General features: G+C 37.0%; 1 protein-coding gene across 1 annotated transcript in view; it reads left to right on the top strand.

Annotated features, from left to right (window-relative positions):
* The first annotated feature begins 1,724 nt into the window (after window positions 1-1,724).
* The window catches only part of PLA2R1 (phospholipase A2 receptor 1), a 104,882-nt gene continuing 87,266 nt past the window's right edge, over window positions 1,725-19,340 (top strand). The window contains exons 1-7 of the mRNA XM_081938127.1: window positions 1,725-2,088; window positions 6,324-6,704; window positions 8,740-8,913; window positions 9,935-10,108; window positions 11,317-11,430; window positions 13,813-13,956; window positions 18,708-18,896. Of these exons, the coding sequence (XP_081794253.1) occupies window positions 1,998-2,088; window positions 6,324-6,704; window positions 8,740-8,913; window positions 9,935-10,108; window positions 11,317-11,430; window positions 13,813-13,956; window positions 18,708-18,896 (1,267 nt within the window). The 5' untranslated portion in view covers window positions 1,725-1,997. The remainder of the gene's footprint in view (window positions 2,089-6,323; window positions 6,705-8,739; window positions 8,914-9,934; window positions 10,109-11,316; window positions 11,431-13,812; window positions 13,957-18,707; window positions 18,897-19,340) is intronic.

Below are 19,340 nucleotides of genomic sequence, written 5' to 3'. Positions count from 1 at the left end.
GGTTAAGTTACTTTTCAAAAGCTATTTTTCTGATCCAAGATTTGAGAAGTTGTGCAGCGAACAACAAGCCCATCCATCCCATTAATAATTTTAAATCATTAAACGATGTTCAATAAATTGTGAATTTAAAGCTCATGTTTAATTTATTTTTCAATTAACCTAACCTTAACTAACTAAAAAGTAGATTTCCAAATCTTTAAAAAGTCAAAAATTAAAAAAAATCGGATGTACCTATTAAGGGAGCCGCGGAAAAAATCCGAAGTGTTATGGGAGCCGCAAACTGAAAAAGATTGGGAACCTCTGGCTTAGCCTGTTGCATGGTGCTCAGGTCTAGAAAGCCAACAAACCCAGGGTCTTAACCACATGAATACATAATTTGTATTCATCCGAATCTTGCACCATTTCCCCCGAAATTAATCTCTTCTTCCATTAATACTTTCTCTTAGCCTCACAGGTACACATTCTTTCCAACCTATTTCTTAATTTATGCTGGTTACCATTTATTCCTCAAATATTTCTCATTTGTGATCTTCCATAACCCGAGACTGTCCCCAGATGGGCTTGTATCGTCTGGTTTCTCTGCCACGATTATGAATTGAGTCAATCATGATTTTCACGTATCGCTTCTTAGTATTGTAGGAAGTTAAAACCCACCCTCTCTCCTAGAAAAATGAAATATCCTGCAAAATATTGAAAAGGCAGAATATTATATTTCCCTGGATTGGAAATGGAGAAACATGTTTTTAGGCAGGAAACAGACTCACTCTTAATAACCCCCACCTTTGTCAATGGGCCATTAAAATGCCTCAGCCAGTCTATTCTACATAACAAAGATCTCCTCCTTCAGTTCCAGGGTGATGGGATTAAGGCATAATAGTAGTAGCCCTTTACCCATCTCACCACAGGGCACCTGGGAAGAAGCAATGCTCAATCAAACTTGGGACTCAAAGCACAGCCTACAGAGTTGCTCCTGCATGGACCCATGGAGTCTAACAACCAATCAGAATACAAGCTCAGGTTCAAAGCTCAGAGAGAGCATAAAACCAGGGACTTTCAGCATCTCTGCCTTTTTTTCCAACATCTTGAAGCATGCCATCCCGCTTTTCTGTGCAGGAGTTCAAGCCATGTGATCCTGTCCTCCATTAAACCATCTTTCCAAGCAGCCTCCATGTTTCCAGAGTCTTTTTCCCCCCACTTGGAACTGAACCCAGAAGGACATTTCTTCCAACAGTATTAACCAGATATTTAGGCCTCAATCACACTTGCAGCATTCCACCCTATTGGTAAAGATCTCTAATGCTGTAGACATGTACTGTATTTACAGGACCTTTTCAAACATGAATGTGGCCAGTGTTTACTTCTAGAATCGCAATTTTAGGTGGGCTTGCAACAACATGAGAATACCCCTCCTAAAGTGAAATGAATAACAACATGCCCTATGCAACCGCCTGAGATCTTTCCTACAACTGCCTAGCTCTGTGATAATGACGAACAGGATGGCTGCAGGTCTCTAGGCTAAAAGGCTCCATCTCTTTCGGCTCCTGCGCTCTACCGCCCCGATCCTGAAAACTAAGAGGGATCCATTATCCCAAGAGGGGTCTTTTTTTTTTTGTTTCCCCTCCTAAGTTTGTTCAGAGTTAACCTAGCTAGATTGGAGCGCCCGTGGGAAGCCTACTTGTGAGCTAGGTACATAAGCTCGACGGCCCTCCTTAGGAGTGCGAAGATGTCCTGCGTTTTCTCCCCAACCCTTCACCGGGACGCGGGAGGGGATTGGGAAACGCCTCTCTCCTTCCTTAGGCAGCGATGGGGGAAGGTCTGTCAGCCTATCTCCTTCCCAGCTCGGTCCCAGAGCAAAGAGGAGCGTTCCCTCCGCCGCCCCCTTTGTTTTTTTCTCTCTCTGGGTCTCTCCTCCTCGCCCCAAGGTTGCCGCTGTTAATTCCCCCGCCAACTCGCCGCGAAGGCTGGCTGGTCGAGAGCCTTTTAAGTCCCGGTGGAAAATGCTCGGGGTGATGTTCCTCCTCGCTTGCTCCTGCTTGGCCGAAAGGGAACTTGCAGCATTGACGCAGAAACAACTGCCCTACTTCTTGAGTAAGTTGGACGGGCGGCTGAGCCATTGGTCGGACGGCCGCTCTCTCGCTCTCTCTCTCTCTCTCTCTCTCTCTCTCACTCTCTTTATTTTTGTCTCTCACACACTCATTCTCTCATTCATTCCCTTCCGGCGATTAACTGATTATATACAGCGCATTAGAATTTCCCTGTGGGGACTAATGCTTTATTTTGAGTCTCACTCCAGGGAAGGGGAAAAAAAAGTTGGAGCCAAATCCTAATGATCATTTGCTAGGGAATAAAACCCATTTAAGTCCAGAGGAATTTATTTCCTACTGCTGCCAGTTGAAACGTAGGTCAGAGACCTTATCAGTCAGTTCTAGCTCTATGCTAGACTTGACCACCTAAAATCCATTTAACCATCCGAGTGCATGACCAAAGGGGCTAATTTGGCTAATTTGGCTTGAGTTTACAGGACAGTTAGTCCTTGACTTACAACAGTTTGCTTAGTGAGCATTCAAAATTACAAGGGCACTGAAAAAAAGTGATTTATGGCCATTTTTCACACTTGTGACCATTGCAGCATTTCCCATGGTCACGTGCTTTGTATTCCGATGCTTGACAACTGATTCACATTTATGAGGGTTGCAGTGTCCCGGGGTCATGTGATTTCTCTTTTGCCACCTTCTGACAAGCCAAGTCAGTGGGGAAACCAGATTCACATAACAACCATGTTACTAATTTAACAACTGCAGAGATTCACTGAAGAAATGTGGCAAGAAAATTCATCAAATGGGGCAAAACTCATTTAACAAATTTCTCACTTAGCAACATAGATTTTGGGCTCAATTGCGGTCGTAAGTTGAGGATTACCTGTACTTTTTTCAGCCCTTGGTGTGCTGCACAGGAGCAGCTCTTCACATTTGCGCTTCAGTCCCACAAAGTGAGTTTCCAATTCCCGATGTTAACTCCGCTTTATGCATATAGCCGGCATGTGCAGTTATCTGCTTATATGTGGCTGTGCATCCTAACATTTCCCAGGCAATTCTCATATCATTTTGTTTGCATTAAGCTACAGTGTGTCTCCTTTGTGTTTACTGTGCACTTAACTGTATTACTACTGATAATGTATCATTGTTCCAGAACACATCACTCGTATAAACAGATTTTTAAAATCTTTTGCAGCTGTCTCTGGATCTGTTCTAAGCATGAGGCATGCTACTTCCAGTGTTGAGGTAGAAAGCCCCAAATGCCTTAATTTCTGAATTTCTGCCTGCCTGAGATTTATTTCCCTCCTCCAGGGAATGACCCTTGCACCCGTTCATTTATGTCTGCTAAAATAGAAAAAGCAAACCATGTAATGCTGCAGGCATGTATAGAATTGTTCAGTTTCTATAGTATCAAAAGATGAAGTTGGGGAGTTTTTTCCTCAGAGAAAGTATTTTTCTTTTTAGCTGAAACAATATCTGGGGATTATTAAACTAGATGAAGTCCGGCCAGCTGATTCCCAATTCTTTTCTAGGTAATACAAAATTCCAATATGGAGGGGAGGCAGGCATACTTTTTCTCCTTGTAGAGAAGGGAAGCTGCAGGCCACCAATCTTCAGACAGGAAGAGTTGATTACCCTATGTTGGGTTTCTGATTAGGTGTAATTCACACATTTTGCTGAAATGATTTTGAGACTATTATCAGTACTTCTCTGACAATGTGAGTGCTTTGGAGATAGAGGGGGTGAAGGTGTGCAGCAGCTTCCAAAAAAGCCAACACAGTTCTAGGCTGCATAAACAGAAGGATAGAATCAAGATCACATGAAGTGTTAATACCACTTTATAAGGCCACACTTGGATTACTGTATTCAGTTTTGGTTGCCACAATATATAAAAGATGTGGTGACTCTAGAAAGAGTGCAGAGAAGAGCAACAAAGATGATTAGGGGACTGGAGGCTAAAACATATGAAGAACGGTTGCAGGAACTGGGTATGTCTAGTTTAATGAAAAGAAGGACTGGGGAGACACGATAGCAGTCTTCCAATATCTCAGGGGTTGCCACAAAGAAGAGGGAGTCAAACTGAGGCACCTGAGGGTAAAATAAGCAGTGGGTGGAAACTAATCAAGGACTGAAGCAACTTAAAACTAAGGAGAACTTTCCTGACAGAACAATTAATCAGTGGAACAATTTGCCTCCAGAAGTTGTGAATGCTCCAACACTGGAAGTTTTTAATAAGATATTGGATAACCATTTGTCTGAAGTGGTGTAGGTTTCCTGCCTAAGCAGGGGGTTGGACTAGAAGACCTCCAAGGTCCCTTCCAACTTGTTATTCTATTATTCTAAGGTGGAGCATGTATCCGTCTTCCCTTCATTCCTGAAATTTTTTGATACCTGAAGAAATTTAATCTAAAGTAAGACTGAGTATAACTTTGTCCAGCTGAAAGCTAAGTATGAATGGCTGTGAAAATGCCATGCTGCACAAAACACCTTTTGATTGTGGTTTTGAATGAAATAATGATTTTGAAACATACTGTATATGTGGTAAATGTTGCTTATTTAGGGGTAGACAGTATGCCTGTGGACATGTCCCTTGTCACCCACCTGATCTTAATTGTTTTTAAGATACTATTGTTATTTTTAATTGGAAACTGCAGACTGCAAAGCAAGGTATTAGCTTCTCAATTTACAAGAGTGCCTGTGAGATTTGCACAGACTTAAAAAATAAAATAGTGAGAGACTAAAACCCAGTACAGGTAATCCTCAAGTACAATTGAGCCAAGTGAGACAGTTGTTCAGTGAATTTTGCCCCATTTTACAACCTTTCTTGCCACAGTTGTTAAGTGAATCACTGCAATTGTTAAGTTAGTAACTCAGTTGTTAAGTGAATCTGGCTTTCCCATTGACTTTGCTTGTCAGAAGGTAGCAAAAGGGTCAGGACACTGCAACTGTCACAAATACATGCCAGTAGCCAAGCATCTAAATTTTGACCATGTCATTGTAGAAATACTGGACTGTGAAGTCATTGTTTTTTTCAGTGCCATTGTAACTTCAAATAAATGAACTGTTGTAAGTCAAAAACTACTACTAGCTTGTTAAAATTTCCAGGAAAAAGTATGGCTTAACTGGGTGGTAGCAGGTTCTAATTTGAGGATTAGAAGAAGAAGAAGAAATTTCTTCAGTTTTTCTACAAGTAAATTAGTGCTTTCTGAATAGCTATAGCTATTTGTAATATTCTCAAAATTTGTAATATTCTCAAAATTCCAAAGCTGTCCAAAGCCTATCAACTTGACTATCCTTGTTTCATGGATGTGAAAAACAGTAATACTTAAGGGTTTTTTCCAGTGCGGTTGTAACTTTGAATGGTCAAAGAATGGCTGCAATTTGGGGACTATCTGTATATATAATTCTATTAAAGAAAGAACTAATAGAAGTTAATTGTGTGCTTGAGTTCCAAAGTTTTCAATAAAATTAGAACTAAGGTCAGGCTTAATATTTTTCCAGTTATGCCTGGAGCAGCTGGTTCTCTGGAGACCCCAGAGTGCATCCTGTCAAGATTCTTACTTTACTTTACTTTATTCGCACTTATAGACCGCCCCCTCTCCCAAAAGGGACTCGGGGCGGTGTACAGTCAATACATAAAAGATACATAACATAAATAATTAAATACTTAAATAGTTAGATAGTTATGGAGGAGGTTAAAAGAAGAACTGTACATTAAAGTAAAGTATTTAAAATACAATTTAAAAAACCCTAAAAAATACCCCGTAAGTTAAATTTAAAAATGGATCCCCTAAAATACCAGTTAAAATATATCTGCCAGGAGGTAGAAGTTATGAATGTGCCAGGCCAGCTAATCGAAACAGGTGAGTCTTTCCAGCTTTGCTTTGCCATGTACCCTCAATCCCTTATCAGATGCCCTCTGGGCTTTCCTTCCTGTTGTGGTTAGATCAGGGGTCTCAACCTTTGAACAGGCTATGGCCTGTTCAGAACTGGGCTGTATGACTGGCTCAACTTGCTCAAGCAGCTGGTTGGTACATACATGTTCAACTTGACTTGCTCAGGCCGGTTCCCCCCCCCCCCCGCTGTGCCACCAAGCTTCAAAGGTTGGGGACCCCTGGGTTCGATAACTCACCTTACTGGGACAGCAGGGGGGAAAAGTAAGATTTTGGTCAGCTACAATGTTGGCAAAAATTTAAGAGCTATTCCTCACAAAACGGTCCAAACCAGCTAGATAACATCTCTGTCCTACTGTATGCATAACATGACACAAACCTTCCTTTCTTCTAGGAAAAGGAATATTTATTATTCAAAGTGAGAATTTCAACACATGCATTACAGCTGAAACTTCCGAGCTCATTCTTGAAAACTGCAATCAAGTTTCTAAGTACATGTTGTGGAAATGGGGTTCTAAACAGCAGCTTTTCCACATAGGCACAAGTATGTGCCTTGGACTCAACTTCAGTAACCCAGAGCCATCACTAATAATGACACAATGTGACTCCCCTCAGTATTTCCTGCGGTGGCAATGTCATGGAAAGGCACTTACTGGGGCATCACAGTACAGATTAGCAGTTGAAAATAGGAAATTTGTTGTAGTTAAAAAAAATTCCAACTATGGATGGAAACAGTTCATGTCACATGATGACTTTTGCGAACATGCATTTGAAGGTACTTTTTTTTCCCTAATCGTGCTTCCCTTAATAATACATGTGGTTCTGAAATATGAGGGTTATAAGAATAGCATCTTGCAATATGATTAAGATAATTACTTCTGTTTGCCATCAGCTGGGTGTATCAGCAATCTATACTACATAGAATTTGAATGTGTAAAAATCTGAAATGTTATGCACTGTGCGGGCATATTTCTTCCCTTTTACACGGGGGTGAAATCCAACAGGTTCTGACGGATTCTGGAGAACCGGTAGCGGAAATTTTGAGTAGTTTGGAGAACTGGCAAATGCCACTTCTTATTTATTTTATTTACTGAGCGCTTATAGACCGCCCCCTCTCGCGCAAGGGACTCGGGGCGGTGTACAGTCCATATCGGAAATACACATATAAATAACTATAAAATTAAACAATTAAAATTATTAAATAAATAGATAGATACGAAGGAGGATAAAAAAGGTTTAAAGAACTGTACTGCTGAGTAAATAATTTAAAACCCCAACAAATATCCCATAAAATTAAATTTAAAAAACAATTCCCCTAAAAAACCAGTTAAGAAATATGTTTGCCAGGAGGTAGCAGTTATGATTATGCCAGGCCAGCCAATCGGAACAGGTGTGACTGGTCCCAGAGTGGGGTGGGAATGGAGATTTTGCAGTATCCGTCTCCTGGAGTGCGGTGGGAATGGAGATTTTGCAGTGTCATTCCCCTGGAATGGGGCGGGAATGGAGATTTTGCAGTATCATTCCCCTGGAATGGGGCGGGAATGGAGATTTTGCAGTATCCTTCCCCTGCCATGCCCACCAAGCCACACTCACAGAACCGGTAGTAAAACAATTTGAATTTCACCACTGCTTTTACATGATGATCGTCCATATTTCCAAGGCCTGGCAGATCATTAGATATTTTGTGAAATTTCTTCCATGTGAATCAACATTCATGGTATAAAATAAAGCCTATTTAGTTGCTCAACAGGTCAGAAATAAGCCACGGGATAAAGCAGACGTGAATTCTGGCTTACTCTTCTTGGTTACATGAGAGGAGCAAAGCAGAAGGCAAGTTGTGAAGCTTGAGGAGGCTCAATTCACATAGGGATCTATAATGGGTTGTAGAGTTAATATGTGAATTGGTTAGATTTATAACTTCCATGATTAGTAATATGGAAAGGCCATTAGTTAGCCCACAATAACATTACCTAGCTGCTTGGATTTTCTGCAATTATACAGTGTTGAGATATATGGCAGAAGGAAAGAGTCCTGTTAGTGCAATGTGGGGCTTTTTAGGTCAATTCTACATATCTTTATGGATCAACTTTGTCTTTCATCTTAGTTAAGTTATCAAAAAAACCGGATGAATTACAAAATCCATAGCCATCCTAGGGTTCAGCGTAATGATACAAGAAGACACATTTACAGAGGTCTTGCATGTCCTTCTTAAGGCTTAAGTGTAAAAAAATTCTATAGTATGAAAACAATAACATGGGAATGACTTTTAAACGTTGTGTGGCTTGAAAATATAGTAATGAACCACTCCTGCTCAGTTTGTTTTACTTGAGAAATATTCTAATTGAAGTGCTTGACTCTCGAGAATTCAGTAAAGGCAATTTGTACTGTACTTATAAATCCATGAATATCACACGTCCTGAACTTGCAAAAATACAAATAGCAAATATGTTAATTAAGTAGCAATAGGCTTATATTGCAATGAATTTGTTAGATTTTAAGATGTTGCTACTGCAGCAGGCTTGTATGGCTTCTCCTTTGGACAGTTTTATTAACTGACTGAGGGCAAATGCTATTACAAAAATTATCAAGTGCAAATCATGTTGTTGCTATTATGATGTATGCCTTATTAAAAATTAATAGGGCAGAGCCCTTCCTTTCTGTGAAAGTACTTTTACTGTGGCAAATCACAAAACTATTATGATACCAAGGTTTTTTGGGGGTGGGGTGGGGGGAGAATATCCATTAAAGGTTTTTATACCTTTTCAATTTTCTTTCCAAATGATGTATCAGCAGTATTTTCTTCCATTCAGAAATGTATACCCTGTTGGGAAATTCTCTTGGCTTGCCTTGTGTTTTTCCATTTAAATACAACAATACATGGCATTATGAATGTATCAGAGATTTCAGAGAAGATGGATATCCTTGGTGTGCCACAACAAGCCACTATGAACAAGATGAAAAATGGGGATTGTGCCCAAATTCTGGTAATGTAGTAATTCATATACTTCTTTATTTGTTTATAGCGATGATACATGCATTGGCCTGAGGACATTAGACTAATAACTGGAATGGTAGTTGTGGGGTGGAGATGTATATTTCCTAATTACCAGTTCAAAATACTGTTTGCTGAATTGTTAAATTGTATTATTCACTGATATTATTAAAAGTTATTTGAGGTAGGAGGATAATTTTGAATTTCAGAGTACATCCTATTTCCCAACTTAGTTTTGACATCAGAATATGGAAAATATGCTCAAATGTTAACTTCCGATGAAAAGATGGCCAACTGACTACATGCCCAGGGAAGGATGTATGCTAAGAGCAAGTTTTAAAAAGATGTATTAGAATGTTTTAATTTTAGAAAAGCTTAGAGCCTTAAAATGGATGAAAAAAATATTTTCTCTGTAAGGTTACAGGATCTTAAAGAAATACAGTGAATTTTGTTATTATAAATGGTGGTCGTTTGTAAAAATTAAGTGCAAATAGAAATACATATTTTAACAGCAAGGAAGATAAAGTAGTAATGGCTAAATTGATTGTTCTATTCATAAATGAGAATTTGTTTTTTATTTGTTCTGAATTTTGTGCTTGTGATGAAAAAAAAATGAAACTGACTGGTTTTTCCGATCAGATAGATTTATTGTTATAGAAATGGCTACTTATATTCCAATGTATAAAAGAAAAAAGTTGAGGTTGTAATGTTGTTTTCTTGTACTGTGTTAAAGAGTCAGAAGCCAATGCCATTTTCTTTCTGCCCTTGTTCCTCATATTTTCTTTCTCCCTCTTTTCCTTTACTTAATTTCCTATTTATACTTTTCTTTGCATTTTATACAGTGATAAGACAAGAAAAGTTATATTAAAAAAAAGAATATGGAAAGTATCTTCATAGTAATATCATCATAGCATTTCCACTTTTCCACTGGGTGTTAATTAATCTAGATTGTTACATTAGGAGTGTTATATTTCTTAATGACTTTGTAATATCATGCTGTCTTTTCAACCCAGGGTCTGGCTGTGATATTTTTTGGAAGATAAATGCAGATACTCATATTTGTTACCAGATCAATCTTCTTTCTGTTCTCTCCTGGAATGAGGCACGTGTCTCATGTCAGGGACAAGGAGCAGATCTGTTAAGTATCACAGATACAAGAGAACAGAAGTATATTGGTGGTCTAATTGGTAAGTTTAAAAAGTCTAAGTGAAGTCTGGAATATAAACATTTTCAAGGAAGCCCAATTATTCTGATTCCTGTTTTAGGTAATCTCATTGGTTGAGTTCATGAATTATACTAAATTAGTGTTTACCAAACAGTCAGCTTGGAAAGTAGTTAGGAACTTAGAAATGCGTCATCTTAAAAGTTGATTGGCATCAGGTTAAAAAAACCCAAAATTTAACATTACACGAATGAGCAACAGAAACCTTTAGATTTGCAAATTCTTTTTTCCTGCAATTCGTTGGTGTGGTTATGGAAATTTTTTGGTTGAAGGGGACACATGTACCGTATTTGTCTAACAAGCTTCTGTGATCCACTGGGACTGTAGTCTTAATTGCTAGTTGATCCAAAAGGACATATTGCATTTTCTTAATTTTCTCAACTGATTTCCCATCCTTTTTTTCATTTTCCAGATAGTTTCCTCAACATCAGCTTATTTGGAGCTGAAGACAGTAGATTTTTAATGGGAAGTTACCCATTTCGCTTTATTTTGTCACCTCTAAATCTTTTGGCCTTCTATGATTCTTTTTTTCTGGATTACATTCTGGATTCTGGATATATGGATTACATTCTGGGAAAAATTTAGAAGAATGTTTTTCATACTTGTATACCTGAACCATGTATGGACTTCAGTTCACCAAATTCCCCAAACAGCATGGTGTCTGGAGAAGTCTGAGAATTTAATTTTGGAATTGTGTGAAATTGAAGTCCACACATCTTAAAGTAGTCAAGTTTGAAAAAGTGAACAACAACATTGATTTAGAAGAAAAATATTGAGTACAGCTGTCTGGGATACATTAGTTCTGCATGCTAAGATGGAGAAAAGGGCTTATCCTTTTTTGGCTGGAGCAGCTCTGCTTGTCAACTCTTGAAGTCCATGAAATAAACAATTCTTTTGAAATCATCTGCAGTTCCCTGCTCTGGCTCATTTCTATTTCTTTATTGCACAGTTGACATGGTAAAGAGAGTAGGAGAAAGGAAGAAGCAATCCAGATGTTTTCTGAAAACAGTAATTATAGATTGTTTGACTTCTACATCTGCTGCAGAAATCTCACTTGGCAAGGGAGATCCTTGCATTCCATTGGTTTAAACATTCACAACTTGCATTATTGAGAGTAAACTGTGATGGTAGCTGGATGACAACCTGTTTATGAGTGTTTAATATATTTTACAGATCAACTGAACACAAAAGGAACTCTGGTATGGACAGGATTAAATCAACTGGATGAAACTGCTGGCTGGCATTGGTCAGATGGTGCCCCTCTGGCTTTAGTGAACTGGCAAATGGGTACCACTTAGATTTATTACAGTACTGTTATGTATACCTATTGCAACTTAATAATCAGCTGGCAATGTACTAGTCAGAGAGGGATTAGCAAACTATAAGCTGAGTCCTATAGATCAGTGTGCCCCAACAGTTTAGGTGCCAGGGACCACTTCCGTGTAGGGCAGTTTTTACATGGACTGGAGAGGAATATGGCTTCACAAATGCCTGGATCCTGTGTGTGCACAGATGGGCTTCACTTACTTGTGATGCTTGCTTCCTGGCAGGCCACAGACTGGTGCCAGTCTGAGGCCTGGGGGTTGTGTATCCCTGTTGTAGACTGAGTGAATCAGTCAATTAGTTCTGTCTATTATAGGGGGAAATGGCTGCTTTCTGAAGAGAGGCAAATGTCTCACAAATTCCGCCTGACAGGTTGATATTGTTTACTTTAGACAAGGTGTCTAATAATTTTTTTCTTTCTCTTTTCAAAGGCCTATCTCTTGCCACTTGCCTCCCTGCCACAGTTTTGAGTACAAAATGCCAATGAAAGGAATGCTACAGACATGATTAGAGCACTGCATAGTCTTAAATAGTCTTAAATATGAACACTTCTTTCTTAGAACATATAAAATAGCAGGGTTAGAAAATAGTTAGAATATTTGCATATCTTAACATGCTAAAGAGCAATGTTTTTACTGTTCTTGAAAAATTGGATGTGTTATATGTGTTCAACAAAATGGTGTATTATGAATTATTCAGTATTATTGAATAATTAAGGCCACATACAGTCTTTGAATTACAGTCCACAAAATAAACATGAGCTATGAGAGGGCAGGATGGTAGATTTTATTAAATTCATACTATGACTTCTAATTTGAAACTTTTGTCATTTTCTCTATGTGCGGCAAACAGATTATTCCCTGAATGTGATTTTAAAAGGCAGGCTAATATGCAAGAGAGATATGCAGTTTGTTATCTGAGGAGACTCAGTTCTAGTCCCTCCTCAGACTCAAAAGCAGCTGGGTAACTTTGGGCCAGTCACACTCCCTCAGCCCTAGGAAGGAGACAATGGCAAACCACTTCTGAAAAAATTTACCTAGAAAAATGGAAAGACTAGTCCAGGCAGTCTCAAATAATCAGACATGACTGAATGGAAGAAAAAAAATGCAGAAGTTGGGTTCACAGATTTTCTAGACCAACATGCCCATACCATAGGCCTGGGATAGCGAACTTATGGCACGCATGCCAGAGGTGGCACACAGAGCCCTCTCTGTGGGCACGTGTGCCATCACCAGCTGGTCTTTGCAGGCAGCGGAAAATGGCCTGAAAACGGCCCGACAAATGACCAAAACACAGGCTGTTTTGGGGCCCTTTTCAGGCCCATTTCTGGGCCCTTTTCAGGCGGTTTCTGGCCTGAAAAATGGCCTGAAAACAGCGTGAAAAATGCCCCCCAAAACTGGCCTGAAACCGGCCCGAAAAACAGCCAAAAAACAGGCATGCTTGCACTGGCATGTGTGGGAAATCCAAAAACCAGCTGGCTGGCATGCACACCAGCCAGCTGGTCTTTGGATTTCTGGCACTCCAGCATGCATGCATGCATGTTCCAGTTTGGGCACTCAGTGCCGAAAAGGTTCGCCATCACTGCCATAAGCATTGTGCATTTGACCTTTAAAATTAAAGTCTACAAAAACTTGCTGTGGCCAACTCACGGCAGCCAACTTGCTGTGGCCAATTCGCCACACCAACTCACTGAGGGACAACTCACCGTAGGACAAGAGTGGTTATATCGAAGGACAGACAAAATTAAATGTAAATGACAAAAATTAAAATATTTTTTAAAATTATTTGAAATAATTGAATTGAATTGTTGAATTGTTCTGTGACAAGTTGGTCATGGCGAGTTGACCCACAGTGAGTTGGCCACAGCAAATTGACTGTGGCAAGTTGACCATGGTGAATTGGCAATGCCAAGTTGGCTGTGATGAATGGTCCCATTCCGTTCAACATTCATAGAATAAACTAAGAATTGACTACTTTAGTAGTTGTCAATAATTCTGTTTTGATATCAATCTATTATCAAAAGTTGAATCCATAGTTGATTTGGAAGTTGCTCCAGCTACATGCGCATATATATATTTTGTTCTAGGCAACATGGTTTGGCAATGACTAGTAATACCAGAACTCTTGAATCACCCTTCCATGTGTCATCACACAAGAAATCTCAATGTATAATGTAAGAACACCGATGGATGGCGTGATGACTGTGTGTTCTATGCACAGAAAAACATGTACTACTTGAGAGTCCCCTGTCAATGGGGGCTAAAAGTAATAGACTTTTTCCTGTCACTGGTATTTTCTCTGAGTATTTTGTAAAGATATAAATTATTATAAAACTCTTGTTTGCAGATCCCATTGACAGTTCTCTAGGACCACCTCGCTGTAAAGCTTCTAACTTAAAAATACAAAATGATTGGCCAAGTTACCCATGTGAATCTGGACTACCATACGTATGCAAAAAATACTTAAATGCTACTGACCATGAAGCAATTGGTAGGTTACCACTATCAATGTGATTTTATTCTCTAATTCTATTTGTAATAAAATGAAATTCTATTATGCATTAGTGCATGATGGGGTTTAGACAGTTTGATATCTGATATTTATGCCTGGGGTGCAAAGAAATAATAGAAGTACAGAGTATAGCCCCCTTATTTTTAAATTAATGAAATAAACATTGATGCTGGTGGAATATCTAAGGATTCTCTTGTGCCATTTTGGAGGCATAAATCATACTTTTTACAATCAGAAATGAATGTTGCCAAAAGATTTTCCTTCCATCTAGTCTGGTAGATTTCAGAAATAAATAACTCATGTTTATATTACTTAAACTTCAGTGAAATATACAGAGTTACTTATGGATTCCACATAAAGGAAATATACCAGCAGTCTGAGCTTCTTAATGGAAATCCATAAAGAGTAGTCAGCTTTGCTAAGTATTTTTGTATGTTTGGCTCAACAAAGAGGTGCTTATTCTGCATGCCAAAGGTTCAGAGTGAATGTTGCAGTTGATTTATATGTGTATAAGTTTGTATATATGAGAAATGAAATAATACTCTCATGGAAATATATTGAAATTTCCAAGTAAATGAATTCCCTCATTTTTAAAATTAGTTGATTGTAATTTAGGAATTGCTTAATATTAAGTATATCCCACGGGGGGGAAAAGACAGACTGTTGGCCTGTCCATCTTTTATTTAAATAAAATTGGGGTATCATTTCCTAAATTAGTATCGGGGGGAGAGCCAAATAAGACATCATATTTAATTTTGTCTCTAGTTTGAAATTGCTTCCGAATTTTGTGTTTGCAGTGAGAAAAAAAAGAAACTTTGATTCTGTTTTTGTAAATTTGACAGGCTTATAGTTATAGAAATGGCTTGTAAATATTGTTGTGTAAAAACAAAAAGTTGTTGTTATAATGTTGTTACCTTTCACTGTGCTAAAGAGTCGGAAGTTGGTGCCTTTTTTTTCTTCCATTACACTATACCACCTCTTTTTTACATCCTCTCTTCTTACTTTTCCATGTTTTTTTTCTTTGTATTTTATACTTCAATAAACTAATAAAAAAGTTGAAAGTAAAAAACTTTTTGGGGGTACCAAGGTACAATTTCCTAAACCAGTATCTAGAGGGGATGGACACTGAAAACTCTGATAAGATCTCATGTAAAACTATCAAACCTTGTGAAGTTTAATCTCAGCAATTTTATTATCTTATTTTTGGGAAACTAAATGATATTGTATCACCAAACAGCTGCAAAAATAATAACTAGATACTTGTGAGTGTGCCTGCCACCTGTGCCCTTGGCCATAAAAGTTTGCTTGATCTAAGGAGACCTACAACTCTTAGAAAAACAAGAGACATTTTTGATTCAGTGGTGCCTGTTATTTTTCAAAGAGAAAAGGAAACCTTGCCTCCTTTGCTTTTTGTTTTCCCTTGCTAAAATTCATGGAGTTTAGCATGCTTGTTCCACTTCCTGCCTTATTAGGATTAACCAGTGGACAGCATTCAATTCTTTTTTTTTTAATAATTTTTTTTATTTTCAAACAAACACAAAACATATAACATTAAAACCTCTTCAACTGCATACAGTGTGTCGATTGGTTACAAGGTCTTTCTGCGTCCTTTCCATTGTCATCACTTGAGCTTTATCAAAAATCGCATATTGTCAATCAAATATCTTTGTATACATTATTATTATACTTCATTTGTTTGATTATCACTATGATTTCTCCATTTTAAACAAGGTATTCTATATATGTATCCATTTATATTATAATGATTCATTATATCATCTTCAATATATCCAATAATATAGAATTTTTTATATCCTATTCTAAGTCATTCTATTATTTTAACATTGATAACATTGTCTAATAATTTTCAATTCCATGTTTTTTCCATTATTAGTATCATCAATCTAATATACATGTATACAAATTGTTATAATTGTTAAACATCCATTAAGCTATTATTACATCCTTTTTATATGAAACATATTAAATTTGAAGTAAATTTATATTATGGCTTTTCATTACATCATCCTGAAATCATCCAATGATATTACATCTTTATATTCTATTCTATATAGAATTATTTATCTTTTATAAAAAGATTTTTCAACATCATCTCCATCATCCTCACTTACAGTTTGTATAAAATTTCATATTATCAATCTAGTATCTATAAATGTTTTATTATCATTATTGATCATTTATTTGACTATAGCTATTATTACTTTGTCTTATACATAGTACTCAAAATTTAACTACATTTAACTAAATTTTATTGTGACATTTCATTTCATCATCCTGTATCCTTCCAGAAATAGTGCAGTCCAATATTTCTTGCCATTTGTAGAATCTGTATTCTAAGTGTTTTCTTGATAAGTCTTATGTGGACTTCTCTTGACAATTTGTTATTCATAGCATATCTTATAAAGATTCGAAACCCTCTATCTGTTCCTTTCATCAGCTTGACTTTTGTTATCGCTAGTGCTTCTGCCGAAATTACTCTCATTATTTCTGCCAAATTTTCTCTCCTTTCTTCATCTATATTTTGACATCTGAGTTCCAGTTCATCGATCTCTCCTTTCCGTAGTTTGCACTTATCATTTCCCTCCACTCTCGATTTGCTGTCAGTGTCAACAATTTTCTTATCACTTTCATATGTCTCTGTGGTTTTTTTGAATTCTGTCCTTAAATTTCATCGTTGTTTTATAAGTATTCTCAACTCTTCCCTCCATATTTTCTGTATTTTGATCTATAATTTCAAGTCTCTTTTCAATTCTCTGTGATTATTAAGACTTTTTGAATTTCTAGCATAATTCTTTGCAACATTAGTTCCTTTTCTTCCTCATATTGGGCCATTTTTCCAGGTTATAAACACTGCCACTAAAACATCCAAGGCTTTTGTTGGGTTTCAAACAAATTCAGTAAAGTTTTTCAGGTCAAAGCTTTCTCTTTCCTTCAAAGAAACACCTGTATAAACAAGATGTTTTCCACTGACCCTTTCAGTAAACAAAGCCAATAGCTTTGTATTATCAGATGTTGCCAATCCTCTAGCCTCTAGATGGCAGTGTTACATCCTTTCCCTCTGTTTTTGCCTCTCTTTCTAAGTTCCGAACTCCGGAAGAGAAGAAAAAAAATGTTTAAAGATTACGATCTGGCCGAGCCTTGCGAGGAAAGAAACTTTTAATCCACAAATACAAAAAATGGAAAAAGTATAGAGGAAGAAGGGAAAAAAAGACCAATCCAGTTTAAAAGTAAAAGGCATTTGTAAAAATTCCATCCATAGAAAACAAACAAAATTAAAGTGAAAAAGATACGATAGTTTTAAACCAGGGTTAATTCGCCGCTTGCTTCCTTCTGTCTTCAATTTTATTTTAACTCAAGTCTTTTGGGTTTTCTCTTCTCTAATAATAAGGATTTTTCTCACCATTTCGACACACTGTGTCTCCTATTCTGCTACTGTTTCAGGGGTCTGTCCCAACCTTCTGCAGCCATTTTGGCTGCATCTTTTGTAGCTGGCAAAAAGAGCTTTTTCCTGGATCGATCAGAGGCTTTGCGATGCCCTTGAGATCAGCAGGACGTGCCCTTCTCTATCACCATTCCTTCAGAACGATTTAGATCCAAAAGGATCGTCCAACAACAGAGATATCGACAGCAATTCTGGAGCCCCAAGATTGCATGTCGTGTCGTAGCGACATCAGGCCCCGCCTCTCAACTAGATTAATGTTGTTGTTCTTATTTATCTCAAAAAATCCTTTTTGACTGGCTAGTCTGTATTCCTGGCTCTATAGATGTTAATGACAACCATTCAAAAAATAAAATTTAAACCAAGAAATATCACTTCGTGATCATACACAATTTTATTGTTTTCTCAGAAAGAGTCTTGGCTTTTACATATATACATAAATATGTAGATAATTTTCCTAATATAAATTTAGAACAATATTTGGTCTTGTTTTGGAGCATATGATATATTTACTCATAATCCACCCTCATTTCATATGTAGTGAATTTAAAATGTCCATTTAAATATATGATTTTATAAAGACCACTTAAGTTTAACAAAAGTATTATCCAAACATGCAGTTTGGACTTAATTTCAGTCACAGAATCCAGTATGGCTTATAGTTAAGCCTATGGTTTTTACAAAAAAAAATATGTTAAAGGCTAGATGAATTTAATGTTATATAAATGTTTGTGAATTACTTACTGTATTATCAGGCAGGTTAATAGTATAATAAATTATTGTTTGAATATTACAACCTTATTGCTTGTTCTGGCTTTTAATTTGCATTTAAAAGTGTATTTTTTCATTGTTATTCATAATGCACATATCTAAACAAATTTTCACTAAATATGTTTTTTAAATGTACTTGTGATTGAATGATAATGATACAAGATTTGGAAGGTCTGAGAGTCAGTTGTAATCAAGTTTCAATTGGTTCCTTTCCTACAGAATGTAGATTGTCAGTGTGATGAAACTTCATAAAGATCAAATTGCTGAATGATTATTTTGCAGTTTTTATTTGTGTAATTGCACATTCTTATTCTGATTTTATAACACTTTTGCTCTTGTATTTTATATATTAATGCATTTTTATTATTGTAAAGGAAAATAGAAAATAATGTGAAAAAGCTAATGTTCTCACATACTATATGTGAAATAAAATTATATAAAAGTAAGAGATTATTCAGTTTGTTAATATAGCTGCTTTTTTATATATTTTAATTAAAAGATTCCTGGAAATTTTATCCTACTGACTGTGACAGTAATTGGTATCCATATAATAATTACTGCTATAAACTTCATAAAGAAGAAAGGAACTGGAATGAAGCATTTTTCTCCTGCCAGGATGATAATAGCACACTCATTAGCATAACCTCTTTGGCTGATACAGAGATGCTTATTAACCTCCTTGAATACGGTAAATTTTTATAATTAGTTGATATTGAACATTGTCTTACAATATAGGCAGTTTGCATTTTTAAAGCGGCTCTTAAGAGAGGTTTTTGTTTTAACTTGAACTACAATACTAGAATCTTGCTTAAATTATTTTGGAACTTTTCCTCAAGGTTCAAAAGTTAGTATCATTAGACAGCTTTGTAAAGTTCAGGAGTAGCAGTCTTGTAAGTTGATGGGGTCACAATTGAAAATTCCCAACTGCTCTACACCATCCCTGGCTCTTCAACTCTCAAAAGTAACAATAGGAAAAGACTTGATGTTGAGGAAGATGGCTTGAATTGTGGATGATAACCCCTTGAGAACATGATGCTAGATCATGATCAGTTAAACTTGGAGTAACGAGTTGTGTAAAATATTATCCATTATAAGATTAGTACCAAAATATAGAGCTGTCATTGAAAAGCCC

Source organism: Natrix helvetica (assembly GCF_964273705.1).
Source record: "Natrix helvetica genome assembly, chromosome: 1".
Classification (NCBI taxonomy): Eukaryota; Metazoa; Chordata; class Lepidosauria; order Squamata; family Natricidae; genus Natrix; species Natrix helvetica.
The sequence above is the reverse complement of the archived record's forward strand: the minus strand, read 5'-3'. Positions and strand labels throughout refer to the sequence as shown.